The sequence below is a fragment of the Cervus elaphus genome, chromosome 26 (assembly GCF_910594005.1).
Source record: "Cervus elaphus chromosome 26, mCerEla1.1, whole genome shotgun sequence".
Taxonomy (NCBI): Eukaryota; Metazoa; Chordata; class Mammalia; order Artiodactyla; family Cervidae; genus Cervus; species Cervus elaphus.
This window is the reverse complement of record NC_057840.1, coordinates 29551965-29567110: the sequence shown is the minus strand read 5'-3', so window position 1 is coordinate 29567110 and position 15146 is coordinate 29551965. Positions and strand designations below refer to the sequence as shown.

General features: G+C 37.0%; 1 protein-coding gene across 4 annotated transcripts in view; it reads left to right on the top strand.

Moving 5' to 3' along the window:
* Nucleotides 1–15146, top strand: part of SHPRH (SNF2 histone linker PHD RING helicase) — an 83757-nt gene that overhangs the window by 20582 nt on the left and 48029 nt on the right. For all 4 annotated transcript variants that reach the window (XM_043888159.1, XM_043888160.1, XM_043888162.1 and 1 more), the window contains 7 exons: nucleotides 1515–2174; nucleotides 3393–3644; nucleotides 4424–4502; nucleotides 8901–9064; nucleotides 9179–9435; nucleotides 10926–11047; nucleotides 14894–14982. In XM_043888159.1, the coding sequence (XP_043744094.1) occupies nucleotides 1515–2174; nucleotides 3393–3644; nucleotides 4424–4502; nucleotides 8901–9064; nucleotides 9179–9435; nucleotides 10926–11047; nucleotides 14894–14982 (1623 nt within the window). The remainder of the gene's footprint in view (nucleotides 1–1514; nucleotides 2175–3392; nucleotides 3645–4423; nucleotides 4503–8900; nucleotides 9065–9178; nucleotides 9436–10925; nucleotides 11048–14893; nucleotides 14983–15146) is intronic.

Genomic DNA, 15146 nt, shown 5'->3' with positions numbered 1-15146 from the left:
TAGGTTAAAATAACTTATCTTCACCCTCATGCTATTGTCCACACTCAAAAAGCATGTTCCATACTTTAAAAATGTTAATACATTACATCTGCATAACTCTTTACATATGATTTGAATCTTTTATAAGTTCTCATTTTCCCTTGTCATCACTTTTTAAAATATTTATATTTTGTTATAAAACTTCTGGGCCAGTACTACAATTTACTTTTAAGAAAATAGTTAAAAATTTGTGAATATAAATCAAGAAAAGACTGATGACAACAATTCAAAATGTAGAGTTACTAGCTTAGCTACTATGAAAGAAATGGCAGACCAAGAAGTTCTCTTCCAAGAGTAGTGTCTTCAGCATTTTTTCCCCAGCCAGGTTAGAAGACTGCAATGAACTTCTGTGCTTTTAATAATCCTTCTGCTACCAAAAAAGGAAAATCTCCTTCAGTTAATGCCAGTCATTCCATGTTAATGTCATTCATTCCTCTGTTCACCCTTGACTGTGACATCACTTCTAGGAAGGTGCAGCTGGCATCTGCCTCCCCAGCACAGACCCTATCTGTTACATAACCCCCTCATGCAATCCTGTAGCATCATTTTAAAGGGTCTTGCTCAGTAGTGTCCTCCTCTTTTGCAACACCATGAATTGTAGCCCACCAGGCTCCTCTGTCCATAGGATTCCCCAGGCAAGAATACTGGAGAGGGTTGCCTTTTACTGTTCTCTCTTTTCCAACAGACTCCTTTGAGACCAGGAGCTAAATATACCTCATACTTACATCCCCACCATCTAACATGTTGCCTGGCTCAGAATTGGCATTCAATAAGTAATTGCAAGAGGGTACACCAGTAGAAAGGAGAAAGAAAGAAGGAATGTATTTGTTTATTGCAGTAACTGGTAGATTCATTTTTACTTTGGTTAAAAGCTATGTTTTAGTACTTGATATTTTTATAATTGCCCCTGTTGTTGTTTAGTCACTAAGTCATGTCCAACTCTTTTGTGACCCTGGTAGACTGCAGCCCATGGACAGGCCCCTGTGTCCATGGGATTTCCCAGGCAAGAATACTGGAGTGGGTTTCCATTTCTTTCTCCAGGGGATCTTTACAGCCCAGGGATTGAACCCACATCACCTTCATTACTGGTGGATTCTTTACCGCTGAGCCACCAGGGAAGCCCATAATTACCCTAGTTTGTATCTTTATGTATTATAAACTACCAGTCTTTTATTGATTTAGACAGACTGTAAATTATAAGAGATTGATAGCAAAATTAGTAGCTCCCTTTATTTCTGAGTTTTGTTCCTTCCAAATCTTAATTAAACAACGGTAGAGTTTTCTTTTCCTTTTGGGCCTGCAGGGAGAGGAGTTCATAGAGCAATTTGAAAACCACTGATCAGGAGTGATTCTCCTCAGGGAAAGAGCGACAAAGACTGCCTATGAGATTTTTATGTAAAGCACATGAAGTTGGGTGTTTAATTTTAGCTATGTCACTCCATTGAAATAAATTAAATAAATAATGTTTTTCATAGGCTGTCGGGAGTCCAAGGAAAACTCAGAAAGAATCCAGAAAATCAGGAAACAAGGACACAGACTCTGAATATTTGCCATCAAATACCTCTGATGATGATGATGATCCTTACTATTATTACTGTAAGCCCAGGAGAAACCGTAGTAAGTGGAGGAAGAAACCTGCTCTGTCCACAAAAAGGGAAAAAAGCCAGCTGAGCATTGGTCTCAGCCCACAAGATCACTGCCCACCTACCGGTAACTCTGAAATTACTGATGTTACCACATCTGAAGGTACATGTGTCTTTGAAGTCAGTCAAGAACATTCAGCCAAGGACCAAGCTGAATCTCTAAATCCTGTTGGTGATGACATGCCACACTCTAATATCATGGGTCCCTGTAATTCTCCCGATTACCGCTTTGAGTGCATATGTGGTGAACTTGACCAGGCAGACTGTAAGCCTCGTGTTCAGTGCCTGAAATGCCGCTTGTGGCAACATGCGAAATGTGTGAATTATGAGGAGAAGAATCTGAAGGTTAAACCTTTCTACTGCCCCCACTGCCTTGTTGCAATGGAGCCAGTATCTACGAGAGCAACTCTGATCATCTCCCCCAGTTCCATCTGTCATCAGTGGGTGGATGAAATCAACAGGCATGTGAGGTCATCATCTCTTCGAGTCTTGGTAAGACAGTTTGGACTCTAAAGGGATAGGAAAATGTAAATGTTTGCTTATGATAGTTTTTATAATCTTTGTCACCTTGTTTTTATCCCCAAAATTAACTTAATGAGATAATAATATTAAGTCAGAACTCGAAGAGGAAATTAAGAATAAGAAAAAATACACTAGACTGTTTATTCTTTTCTGACATTAAAAGTTAAAGCACTTTGAGTGGAAAGTTACGAAAGTTTTTGAAAAAGTCCTTAATCATGTAAGGGAAAACATCTTTGTATTCAGAAAGAAATGCAGTTCAAAGGCAGCATTGTTTAATACTTATCTGCTTATATGATCCTACATCTTTTAGCTCCAGAATCTTCCTCTGAAGCCTCAGTTACCCCTTCTGTAAAATAAGAATTTACTCATTCAACAAATAGTTAGTGAATACCTATTGTGTGCCAGAAATTGTGCTAAGTTCTAAAAGTTGTACCCCACACACTTTTTGTGAAGATTAAATGATTTGATAAAGTACTGGCACATAGTGAGTGTTCATTTAATGTTATTGTTCACTACTGTTAGTATTTTTTACACTTTGTATTCTTCTTTTCTTCCTTCCACACAAATGTTACTGGAGATTTTCTATAGTTCAGCCACTGTGATAGGCATGTATAATACAGTAGTTTATAAAACATCATCTTTGCCACTGAGGATCTCTGTTCTGTAAAGAAGTCAAACCTTGGTTTGTATCTTGACTCTGCTAGTTTTGAGTAAGTCACTTCATGTTTCCTATGTGTGAAATAGGAATAATAACAACTAACAGAGTTGTTGTTAAAGGTGGGAGATAAAACTTTGCAGTGCTAAAACTTAAAAGGCATTCAGTAAATAATAGCTCTTATTGTTCTACTTTCTCACAGCATTGTGCTTTTGCACAGACTGTTGATTCCATCTACCCACCTACCTTTTCCCCTTTCTTCCACCCATGAAAATTCCTGAGTGTACTTCAAGATCTACTGCAAATTTGAATTCCTCTCTGAATTTACCTTCTTAGTCATAAAATTGGTCTCCACTGTGATGCTATCGCATTTACTTCTGTTACAGTTCCTTTTCCATTGCTTATGTTTTTAGTCTTCCACACTAAAATGCATCTTTCTCTAAATAGGTCTGGGATGTGTCTTATAGGATGTTTGGTTATAAACAGAAAGGGCTTGGTAAGGGTATAAATGAATGTCTGTGATTATATCCTAGGTATATCAAGGAGTGAAGAAAGATGGTTTTTTACAGCCTCATTTTTTGGCAGAACAGGATATAGTCATCATTACTTACGATGTCCTCCGTTCAGAACTGAACTATGTAGACATCCCACACAGCAACAGTGAGGATGGGCGTCGCTTAAGGAACCAGAAGCGCTACATGGCTATTCCCAGTCCTCTTGTAGCTGTGGAGTGGTGGAGAATCTGCCTTGATGAAGCTCAGATGGTCGAATGTCCTGCTGTAAAGGTGAGAATTTCTGCAGAATCGCTTGAGGGCTGGGGAAGAGACTGGAGGCAACTGTTCATAGGAAATTTAATAGTTTACGTGTAGTTTAACCCACAGTATTGACATTTGCCAAAAGTTTGCCTTTGGACACTCTGCATTTGCTTTCTCTTGTGCATGAGCTGTATAATCCTTAGGAATTATTTGGTACTCGGAATCATTGCTCTGTATGAAAAGTTCATTTATATTTGAACAAGATGGTAGTTTTTATGTGATATAGATCTAAGTAAACTCTACTTAGGGACTTTTATCAGCATTTCTGCTACATGGAGTGCTCACCATACAGGCTCTGGTAACTGACAACTTTTTATCAGAGACCAAATGGTAATGGAAAAATGCTAGAGGAAAAACTTTCATTCAGACTTCATTGTATATCTTTATTCTGTCTTCTTTGCCCAGTCTGTGACCTGAACTGAATTTTGAGTCATGCCTATTAGCACAGTGGTTCTTCTCATCTGGAGGATGGGGTGGTCTAGGGAATGTGTCAATCAGTTGGGGCATTTTCATTCTATGCATACATGAACTTCCTTTCCTCTTTGAAAGGACACATGGCAGCCTCCTGCTAATAAGAGTCCCAGACTAGAAGATAGCCCATTGAATATGATGTTTAGTATTGAGTGTGATAACTATTCTGTAAGGGCAAATGCATCTGACCTGAAGCCTGGGCTGGAGAGCTGTTTTCATAAGTAAACACAATCCTTCTGCATTCTTCTTGTGTCTCTCTTTTCATTCTCTCCCATCAGGCTGCAGAAATGGCTCAGCGCTTGAGTGGGATTAACCGCTGGTGCATCAGTGGCACTCCGGTACAGAGAGGATTGGAAGGTAATGGATGGTTTCCTCACATATTGCATTTATTTGAAAAACTTAAATTTCTTTAGCAAAAAGTATTGCTTAACTTTTGCTGAAATCCTCAAGTGATTATGCATATATTAAAATATATTTATATTTGATCCGAATAGTTTCAGACATCTACCTTTTTATTTTTATTTTTTTATTTTTTTGACATCTACCTTTTTAAATGGAATCAAGTGCTTTTTGTTTATATATAGATATGAAAACAGATATGTAGTGAGTTGTCCTACTGTCCTGATTTGAGCAGTTACTGTACCTGCCTGAACACTGTAGACACAGGTCTGAATTGAACTCAAAGTTCCAAAATGGGGAGTAGAAAACAGGGAGAGCCTGACAAGAAAGAAAGAGGGAAAGAGAGAAGAAGAAGGAATTAGTTTCACTTGCCTGTGTCTATAAAGATAAGGACTTCCCACTCACACATTTTAACTGATGCTTCTGCATCAGTCTCATTCATATAACTAATTTTTTCCATAGAACATAGGCAACATTTTTAAAACTTTTGTCCAAGTTGCAAATATTTGAGACTAAAAGTTTAAATAAGTAATGTTGGTTTACATAATAAATTTCTTGAAAAACTGTCACTGAAATGTGGTTTAACTATAAAAATATAAATATCCTTAGTCCTATGGCAGATATTCATCTTCAAAACCTATCATTATTGAAAATTCAGATTTTCATGTATCATTTGTTCTTAGCAGGGTAACTTACCATTCTGCTAAAGTAAAAATATCAACATCTATTATAGTGACCTGAGAAACACTATTTTTTTGATGATTATTTTTAGGGGAAAAAGAGATTTTTATGACGATGTTTAAGTATATATTTAAATACCTGTGTAATTTTAGTAAGTTACATTAAGATACATATTAGTAGAATAATATGAGGCTAATTAAAAGGCCAAATTAAGTGGTCTCCTGTTACATTGGAAACTGTCCAATATGTTGATATTTAGGTGTTAATAAGATCTCATTGAACTCACAAGTTAGCTAAGAAAGTATAGAGAAAATGCCTATCACAGTTACTTTATTCTCATTTTAATCTTAAAAGAATATGAGCAGTAATTCTGCAGTTCCCTGGGTACTTAATTTGGGATGAATAAGATGTTGGCAGATGTTTTGAGCATCTGGCACCCTTTAACAAATTTTTGATTAATTTTTTAAACAGCTTTATTGAGGTATGAATGACATATAATGAAACTATAAATATTTAAAACGTAAAATTTGTAAACTTTTGACATATATATTTACCAGTGAGTTTATTTCCACGATCAACATAATGACGCCCAAAATTTTCTCATGTCCAAGTTACCTTAAAAAATAGCCTTTGCTGGATGTCTGGAAATTTAGTTTATTTTTCATCTTTGCTTCCATGATTCTCTGATATTTTTAATGCTATCACTCTTATAATGTATCTGGTTTTTTGTTTTTTTGTGTGTTTAACTGCAGTGGGAATGTTAGCCTGATGTCAATTCAGTTCAGTTCAGTTCAGTGCCTCAGTCATATCCAACTCTTTGCAACACCAGGAACTACAGCATGCCAGGCCTCCAAGTCTATTACCATCTCCCGAAGTTTACCCAAACTCATGACCATTGAGTCGATGATGCCATCCAACCATCTCATCCTGTGTCATCTCCTTCAATCCTGCCCTTAGTCTTTCCCAGCATCAGGGTATTTTCAAATGAGTTAGCTCTTCACATCAGGTGGCCAAAAGTATTGGAGTTTCAGCTTCAACATCAGTGCTTCCAGTGAACACCCAGGACTGATCTCCTTTAGGATGGACTGGTTGGATCTCCTTGCAGTCCAAGGGACTCTCAAAGAGTCTTCTCCAACACCACAGTTCAAAAGCATCAATTCTTGGGCGCTCAGCTTTCTTTATAGGCCAATTCTCACATCCATACATGACTAGTGGAAAAACCACAGCTTTGAGTAGATGGACCTTTGTTGGCAAAGTAATGTCTCTGCTTTTTAATATGCTGTCTAGTTTGGTCATAACTTTGCTTCCAAGGAGTAAGTGTCTTTTACTTTCATGGCTGCAATCACCATCTGCAGTGATTTTGGAGCCCGGAAAAATAAAGTCAGCCACTGTTTTCGTTGTTCCCCATCTGTTTACCATGAAGTGATGGGACTGGATGCCTTGATCTTAGTTTTCTGAATATTGAGCTTTAAGCCAACTTTTTCACTCTTCTGTTTCACTTTCATCAAGAGGCTCTTTAGTTCTTCTTCCCTTTCTGCCATAAGGGTGGTGTCATCGGCATATCTGAGGTTATTGATATTTCTTCCTGCAGTCTTGATTCCAGCTTGTGCTTCCTCCAGCTCAGCGTTTCTCATGATGTACTCTGCGTATAAGTTAAATAAGCAGGGTGACAATATACAGCCTTGACGTACTCTTTTTCCTATTTGGAACCAGTCTGTTGTTCCATGTGCAGTTCTAACTGTTGCTTCCTGACCTGCATACAGGTTTCTCAAGAGGCAGGTCAGGTGGTCTGGTATTCCCATCTCTTTCAGAATTTTCCACAGTTTATTGTGATCCACACACTCAAAGGCTTTGGCATAGTCGATAAAGCAGAAATAGATGTTTTTCTGGGACTCTCTTGCTTTTTTGATGAGTCAGCGGATGTTGGCAATTTGATCTCTGGTTCCTCAGCCTTTTCTAAATCTAGCTTGAACATCTGGAAGTTCACGGTTCATGTGTTGCTGAAGCCTGGCTTGGAGAATTTTGAGCATTATTTTGCTAGCGTGTGAGATGAGTACAGTTGTGCGGTAGTTTGAGCATTCTTCGGCATTGCCTTTTTGGGACTGGAATGAAAACTGACCTTTTCCAGTCCTGTAGCCACTGCTGAGTTTTCCAAATTTGCTGGCATATTGAGTGCAGCTCTTTCACAGCATCATCTTTTAAGATTTGAAATAACTCAACTGGAATTCCATCACCTCCACTAGCTTTGTTCATAGTGATGCTTCCTAAGGCCCCCTTGACTTCATATCCCAGGATGTCTGGTTCTAGGTGAGTGATCGCACCATCGTGATCATCTGGGTCATGAAGATCTTTTTTGTACAGTTCTTCTGTGTATTCTTGCCAACTCTTCTTAATATCTTCTGCTTCTGTTAGGTCCATTCCATTTCTGTCTTTTATTGAGCCCATCTTTGCATGAAATGTTCCCTTGGTATCTCTAATTTTCTTGAATAGATCTCTAGTCTTTCCCATTCTATTATTTTCTTCTATTTCTTTGCACTGATCACTGAGGAACGCTTTCTTATCTCTCCTTGTTATTCTTTGGAACTCTGCATTCAAATGGGTGTATCTTTCCTTTTCTCCTTTGCTTTTCACTTCTTTTCACAGCTATTTGTAAGGCCTTCTCAGACAGTCATTTTGCTCTTTTGCATTTCTTTTTCTTGGGGATGGTCTTGCTCCCTGTCTCCTGTACAGTGTCACAAATCTTGGTGCATAGTTCATCAGGCTCCCTGTCTATCACATCTAGTCCCTTAAATCTATTTCTCACTGCCACTGTATAATCATAAGGGATTTAATTTAGGTCATACGTGAATGGTCTAGTGGTTTTCCCCACTTTCTTCAATTTAAGTCTGAATTTGGCAATAAGGAGTTCATGATCTGAGCCACAGTCAGCTCCCAGTCTTGTTTTTGCTGAGTGTATAGAGCTTCTCCATCTGTGGCTGCAAAGAATATAATCAGTCTGATTTCGGTGTTGGCCATCTGGTGTGTAGAGTCTTCTCTTGTGTTGTTGGAAGAGGGTGTTTGCTATGACCAGTGGGTTCCCTTGGCAAAACTCTGTTAGCCTTTGCCTTGCCTCATTCAGTACCCTAAGGCCAAATTTGCCTGTTATTCCAGATGCTTTTTGACTTCCTACTTTTGCATTCCAGTCGGACATCTTTTTTGGGTGTTAGTTCTAAAAGGTCTTGTAGGTCTTCATAGAACCGTTCAACTTCAGCTTCTTCAGCTGACTTACTATGTTGTATTTGGAAGTAGAAGTCTCATTTGTTTTCTTTTTGTGTTAGACCATGGTTTCTCCACCTTAGCCCCGTTAACATTTTGAGTCAGGTAATTCATTTTTATCAGGAGCTGTTCTGGGTATTTTGGATATTGAGCTTTTCGCGCCTGATGCTGGTGGTGTCCCCACAGCTACGACACCCGCAGTTGTGTCCAGTCATGGCCGAGGGTCCCCAGTGGGCAGAACCGCACACTCCACCCCAGTTAACAGTCACTCTGCTAGACTATAGAGAGAAATCAGATTTGATGATTTATTTATTAACAACGTTTGTTTTTGCTCCATGGTAAAGTCAAAAATTTTAAGTCGAACCATCATAAGTCAGAGACTATCTGTATTCTCAACGTGCTTTTTTTCTTTCTTTTCAGATCTTTTCGGGTTAGTGGTATTTCTCGGTGTTGAACCTTACTGTCTCAAACACTGGTGGGTTCGACTTCTCTATCGTCCTTATTGCAAGAAGAATCCTCATTTCCTCTACAGCTTTATTGCCAAGATAATGTGGAGGTCTGCAAAGAAAGATGTGATTGACCAAGTCAGTAGGATAAGTATTTATTGATTAAGGGTATTAGGAAAAAATTTAAGATAAAGCAGAGTTGGGGTGAAAAGTTAAATTTCCAGGTGACTTTATTTTTCCTCCTCTGTTTAGATCCAGATACCCCCACAGACAGAAGAAACCCACTGGCTTCACTTTTCTCCAGTGGAAAGACACTTCTATCACCGTCAGCATGAGGTGTGCTGCCAGGATGCAGTGGTAAAACTCAGGAAGATTTCCGACTGGGCTCTGAGGCTCAGCAGCCTGGACAGAAGGACCGTCACCTCCATCCTGTATCCGTTGCTGAGGCTCCGGCAGGCCTGCTGCCACCCACAGGCAGTTCGTGGCGAGTTCTTGCCACTCCAGAAAAGGTTTTATTATCAGTTTTCTTATACTGTAAGAGATAATAGAGTAGTAATAGACACTACTGGGGGAAGGAGATGGCAACCCACTCCAGTATTCTTGCCTAGAGAATCCCATGGACAGAAGAGCCTGGTGGGCTGCTGTCCATAGGGTCGCACAGTCGGACATGACTGAAGTGACTTAGCTTGCATGCATGCATGGACAGTATTAAAGCAATTAGCTTCCTAGCACACAGTTTCATTCAGGGTCTTAGAACTAAGTTGTCATCTGTTTTTAGCAGTATGGTGATTTTTCTTCAATATGGAACCCCATTTGTGAAAGAGAATCACATCAAAATTATTTTCATGGTTTTGAACATTTTTTTAGGACTGTTGAAGGGTTTTGTTGTTTTTTGGGCTTTTGTTTGTTTATTTGTCTTCTGCTGCACTCCAGATATGAAATTGTTCATTTTGCGTTATATTTTTTGCTTCTGACTTCAGGGAATGAGGTGAATTATATTCCTATTAAATATTTTCTTTATAATTATACTAGCTATATTCCTTGATTATTCCTTTCAGTACTCTGTTGTCCCAGAAAATTTGTTTGTTCATCAAACTGTGATAGGAACTAGCCTCTTTTTTTTTTTTTTTTAAGCCCTTGATATTAAAAAGTTATCCTTTCAGGTGCTATAAGAAATATAAAGAGGAATTTGACTCTTATCCTTGCCTTTGAGCAGTTTTTATGTAACTAAAAGCAATGATAAAGATTAGTGAAAGTGTAAAGTGGAAGTGTTAGTCACAAAGTGAAGTCTGACTCTGCAACCCATGGACTGTAAGCCTGATAGGCTCCTCTCTCCATGGGATCCTCCAGGCAAGAATACTGGAGTGGGTTGCCATTCTCTTCTCCAGGGGATCTTCCTTTCACAGGGATCAAACAAGGTCTTCTGCACTGTAGGCAGATTCTTTACCATCTGAGCCATCAGACAAAGTTTATAGTTCTCTATAAGGTAAAGAAAACATGATATATTTCACAAGAGGTATATAAATTGCTGTGGGGCTTCCCCGGTAGCTCAGACAGTAAAGAATTTGCCTGCAGTGCAGGAGATCTGCCTTCAATCCCTGGGTTGGGAAGATACCCTGAAGAAGGGAATGACTGCCCACTCAGTATTCTTGCCTGGAGAAGTCCATGGACAGAGGAGCCTGGCGGGCTACAGTCCTTGGGGTTGCAAGAGTCAGAGCGACTGAGCGACTTCACCACCACAACCACCACTTTGCACTTTAGGAAGATTTTTCTAGTTCTGCTCTTCATTGACTGAAATGAGAAAAAGTTAAAGAAGGAGAGGATCAAAAGAAAGCTTGCTAGAATAGGAAACTAATAATGATAGTGATGAAAATGGAGGTAAACAGATATCAAGGATCACAAAGACTCTGTAAGAGACTGGTACTCTTGATCTTATGTAATATTATTCTCTCACTTGGAGTCTTCTTTCTGGTTCTGAACGACCCGCCTTTTCTTGTAGCACCATGACGATGGAGGAGCTGCTGACATCCCTGCAGAAGAAGTGTGGCACTGAATGTGAAGAGGCCCATCGGCAGCTAGTCTGTGCCCTCAATGGCTTAGCAGGCATCCACATCATTAAAGGTAGAAGGTGATGCTTTGCTGTCTTCGATTCTTCTCAGTGCTTAATGAGGAAGATTAGTTATAATGTGAATCAGAGTCTCCCCAGAAAGACACTTTCACACAGTATTAATCATAATTTAAATAGGTCCAACTTAATGGAGAGCAGTTATACAGAACATTTGCGAAAACAGAAGTTTCAATATGCTTTCGCCAAACATTTCCACTTTTAGAAGTTTTTTTGTGTGAACAATCGAAACAACCAAAACAGTGAAAACTGAAACAACCAAAATGCCTAGAAACAGAATGGTTAAATTGACACATTCAAGTGAATGTTGGTCACTGACTTACAAAGTAGTATCACTTGTAAGTTCAATCTCCCAACAGATATTCGAGTATTTGCTGTGTGCTGGTTATGATTTAGATACTAAAAATAATGCAGTAAAATAAGTGTTAATCTAGCCTCATATCTGAAAAATTATCATTTTTCTATAAGCATTTTATAGTATATATAATACTATTATATATATATATTCTGTTTTATCCTCATGATTGCCCAATAGTTTAGTCATTACCATCCCTATTTTTTTTTGAGAAAATGGGTTCAGAAGGCTTAGTTGCTTTCTCAAGATTACAGTTAGAAAGTGACAAAGAATTTGCCCTGGATCTCTTGATATCACATCAGATATTTAATTTTTTTATTATACTATGTCCTCTTCTTTATCAAATAGGCATTTGTAAACCTCAATATTATTAACTATATAGTAGGTTGCAACTCACCATCAAAAATTTCTGATGTTGAGTGATATGTCACTTGTAAATGGTCACAGTAATAAATTTCAGATTTCCCAACTTGATTATGAACTGCATTTCTCATTTTATTCTGTGTTGTTATGACTCAGAAGCTTAGACAATAAATGAATTTCTTCACTTGGCCTTTTTTCTAGTCTCCTTGTCAGACTTGTCTCTTTACCCCTGCTGTGAAATTATGCACAATATGGGAATTAGGGGGAGGGTTGTTCATCTTATCGTTGTCCAAACACTGCAGCACTCTGACAGGATCAGTGTGTGACTGGCTCCTGTGTGGCAAAATACCACGCTATGATGTAGCAGGAGGCGCATCGCTGCTCTTTTCAGGGAGTTTCCACTGCATTCTCACCATAGATATTTGTCTGTGGCTGGAAACTATTGCTGATTGTTAAGAAGAATTCCTATTAGAAAGTCCGTTCATAAATGGTATCTCTGTTCTCATTTAATTGTAATTATAAACTTAACTGTGGGGGATTAACTACTTTTAGTTTCTAGTTTAATTCATAGTAGTATATTAAACAATATACATTTTTAAAAGTAACATCACATATTTAACTTATATAATTTAAACTCTTCTAATATTAGAGACCAGATAGTAAAGAGATGACTTCTAAATGAAATCTAAAATTAATATCAAACTCTAAAGGGATTCACATATTACATGCAAATATACATATATATGATATACAGTGTATATTTTAAGGTCCTCACTGATTATGGTGTTAAAAACATGATGTTATTTCAATTTGTGTACTATATACATAAAATATATATGTGTGTGTCTATCTACACACACACGCACTCATATATAATATAGAAGTTTTAGGTTCAGTTTTCTGAGAAAGAAAGCTTTTTTCCTGATCATCACATACATTTTTCATTTCTACATGTGTTTTTTTGGAAAAAATTAGTTTGGCAGTATCAAACCAGTACAATTTGTGTAGTTGTTAATATATTTAGTGCCATCAAGTGGCAAAGAATGGGTATTTCCATATTTGGCTTATATTTGCATAGCTTATTGAATATGGATATTTTTATGTCTTTCCCAGATGTAAAAATATATATTTTTTTCACTATAAAAAATCGTTTTTTTTTTTACTAAGCAGTGAAAAGAAAACAGATATTGTAATGAATAGCTCAGTTTCATCTGCTTTTATTATAGTCTAGTCATTGAACCTTCTTTAAAAAGTATAATAATTATGAAGAGAAAATTGTTAAATGAATTATTCTTTATAAATGACAGTATAAATATTAATAGAATCCATATGTCTTTTGAAAAGCTAAAGAGAGCTCATTGTGTGAAGATAATTGTGTTACTCCTACATTATAATGCAACTTTATTATTGTGAAAGTAATCTGCTTTATAAAAATGAATAGAGATTAGACGACTTGTCAGAAACTGTGAAAATGTGTGCTTTAGAAAGCTTTATATTAAATAACTGGTAGAACTAGATATAAAGCAGTGGTATAAAAGCAAGTGTTTTGTGCAACAATATGAATGTACTTAATGCTGTTGGACTACACTCTTTTAAAAATTGTTGTAATGGTAAATTTTATTTTATGTATACTTTACCACAATAAAATATACGTGTATGGAATCAGCTTTAACAGAGAGAGAGTGTGTGTGTTAGTCACTCAGTCATGTCCGACTCTTTGCAACCCCATGGACTATTCTGTCCATGGAATTCTCCAGACAAGAATACTAGAATGGGTTGCCATTCACTTCTCCAGGGGATCTTCCTGACTCAGGGATCAAACCTAGGTCTTCCGATTACAGGCAGATTCTTTACAGTCTGAATCATCAGGCACACATATATACATGGAATATTCATTATGGCTTTGACTAAATTTTAAATCCATGATATTAATGAAACTGGTTTAAAGTTTAAAATAAGCAAGTGTATGCAATGATCAGGATAAAAGCTTTTTCCTCAGCAAACTGAAACTAGAACATCTCTTTATCTTTTTCTCCCTTGTGTTTCATGATTTTGCCACTTAAGATTTTCATTTTAATTGTATGTATAAATTACTGATTTTGAGTTTTTCCCCAGGCAGCAGATAAGATAGGTTCCATTATTCAGAGCCATTAAAAATGTTTCACCTCTCCTTCACTGAAGTCTAATGAAACTTTCTGGAAGAATCAGGTAGTAAATATTTCAGGCTTTGTGAGCCGTAAGATTTGTGACAACTATTGTTGTCACAATTACAGCTATTTTAATACAAAAGCAGCCACAGACAGTATGTAAAGTCCGCATGACTGAGTTCCACTAAAACTTTATTCATGGGCCTTAGATTTAATATCATGTAATTTTCACATGTCACAAAATAGTACTATCTTAGTTTTTATTTCAACTATTAAAAATGTAAAAAAAAAAGTTCTTACTGTGTAGACCCTACAGAAATGCAGTCAGATAAGACCCGTGGGCCATAGTTTGTCAGCTTGTGCTTTTATACTTTTTTAATGACTTTATTTGTATGAGCTACTTTTTAGGTATAACAAAAAAAAGCATAAATCTCTTAGACTAACTGTGAATTATATAACCAGAAATAGAAAGAATTCTAAATTTTTGAAATGTAGTTATAAACTGTAAATCATTCTGGCCTAATACCAACAGAAACAATACCTATCAAGAAGAGTGCATTATTTTTCTGAGAAGTACATGTACATTGGTCGTAGTGTTTTGAATATTTGTTTATAAACACATGTAAGTACCCTAAATTTGTCCTTAATTTCAAACATCCTAATGACTACTGCTTGGAAGTCATTAACTTCAACAAGAAGAAAACATTAGTTTAAAAGTTAGAGTTTGATTTTTAGCATAATTTTAAAACATTGTATTTGATTGGTGTTCTATTTCTGTGGAATTTTAACCCCAAGAAAGAGTGCTATAAACTTTTTTTACTGGGGCAGTCATATTAATACCAACTCAAATTCCTTTTCATAAAAAATAAATTAGGAAGTTCTAATCAATGCTGTGTTTTTACAGTAGGTGTTTTTAGATGACTTTGAGAGCTAAATACATGATTTTCTTATTCCTTAAACATATTTTGATTGTCCAGGCGAGTATGCTTTGGCAGCAGAACTATACAGAGAAGTGTTGCGTTCATCTGAGGAACACAAGGAAAAACTCAAAACGGATTCACTGCAAGTAAGTAAAACTAAACAGTTTCAAACTGTCTGATCTTTGTAAAATAAATTTTCTGAATATTTAAGAGGATGAACGGTAACAAGTGGAGTGAGTCACAGTCACTGGGGATAAAGCTTAGAATTCATGTTCTCTTAACAAGCACCCAGGATGTCTTTTTGTAAAGA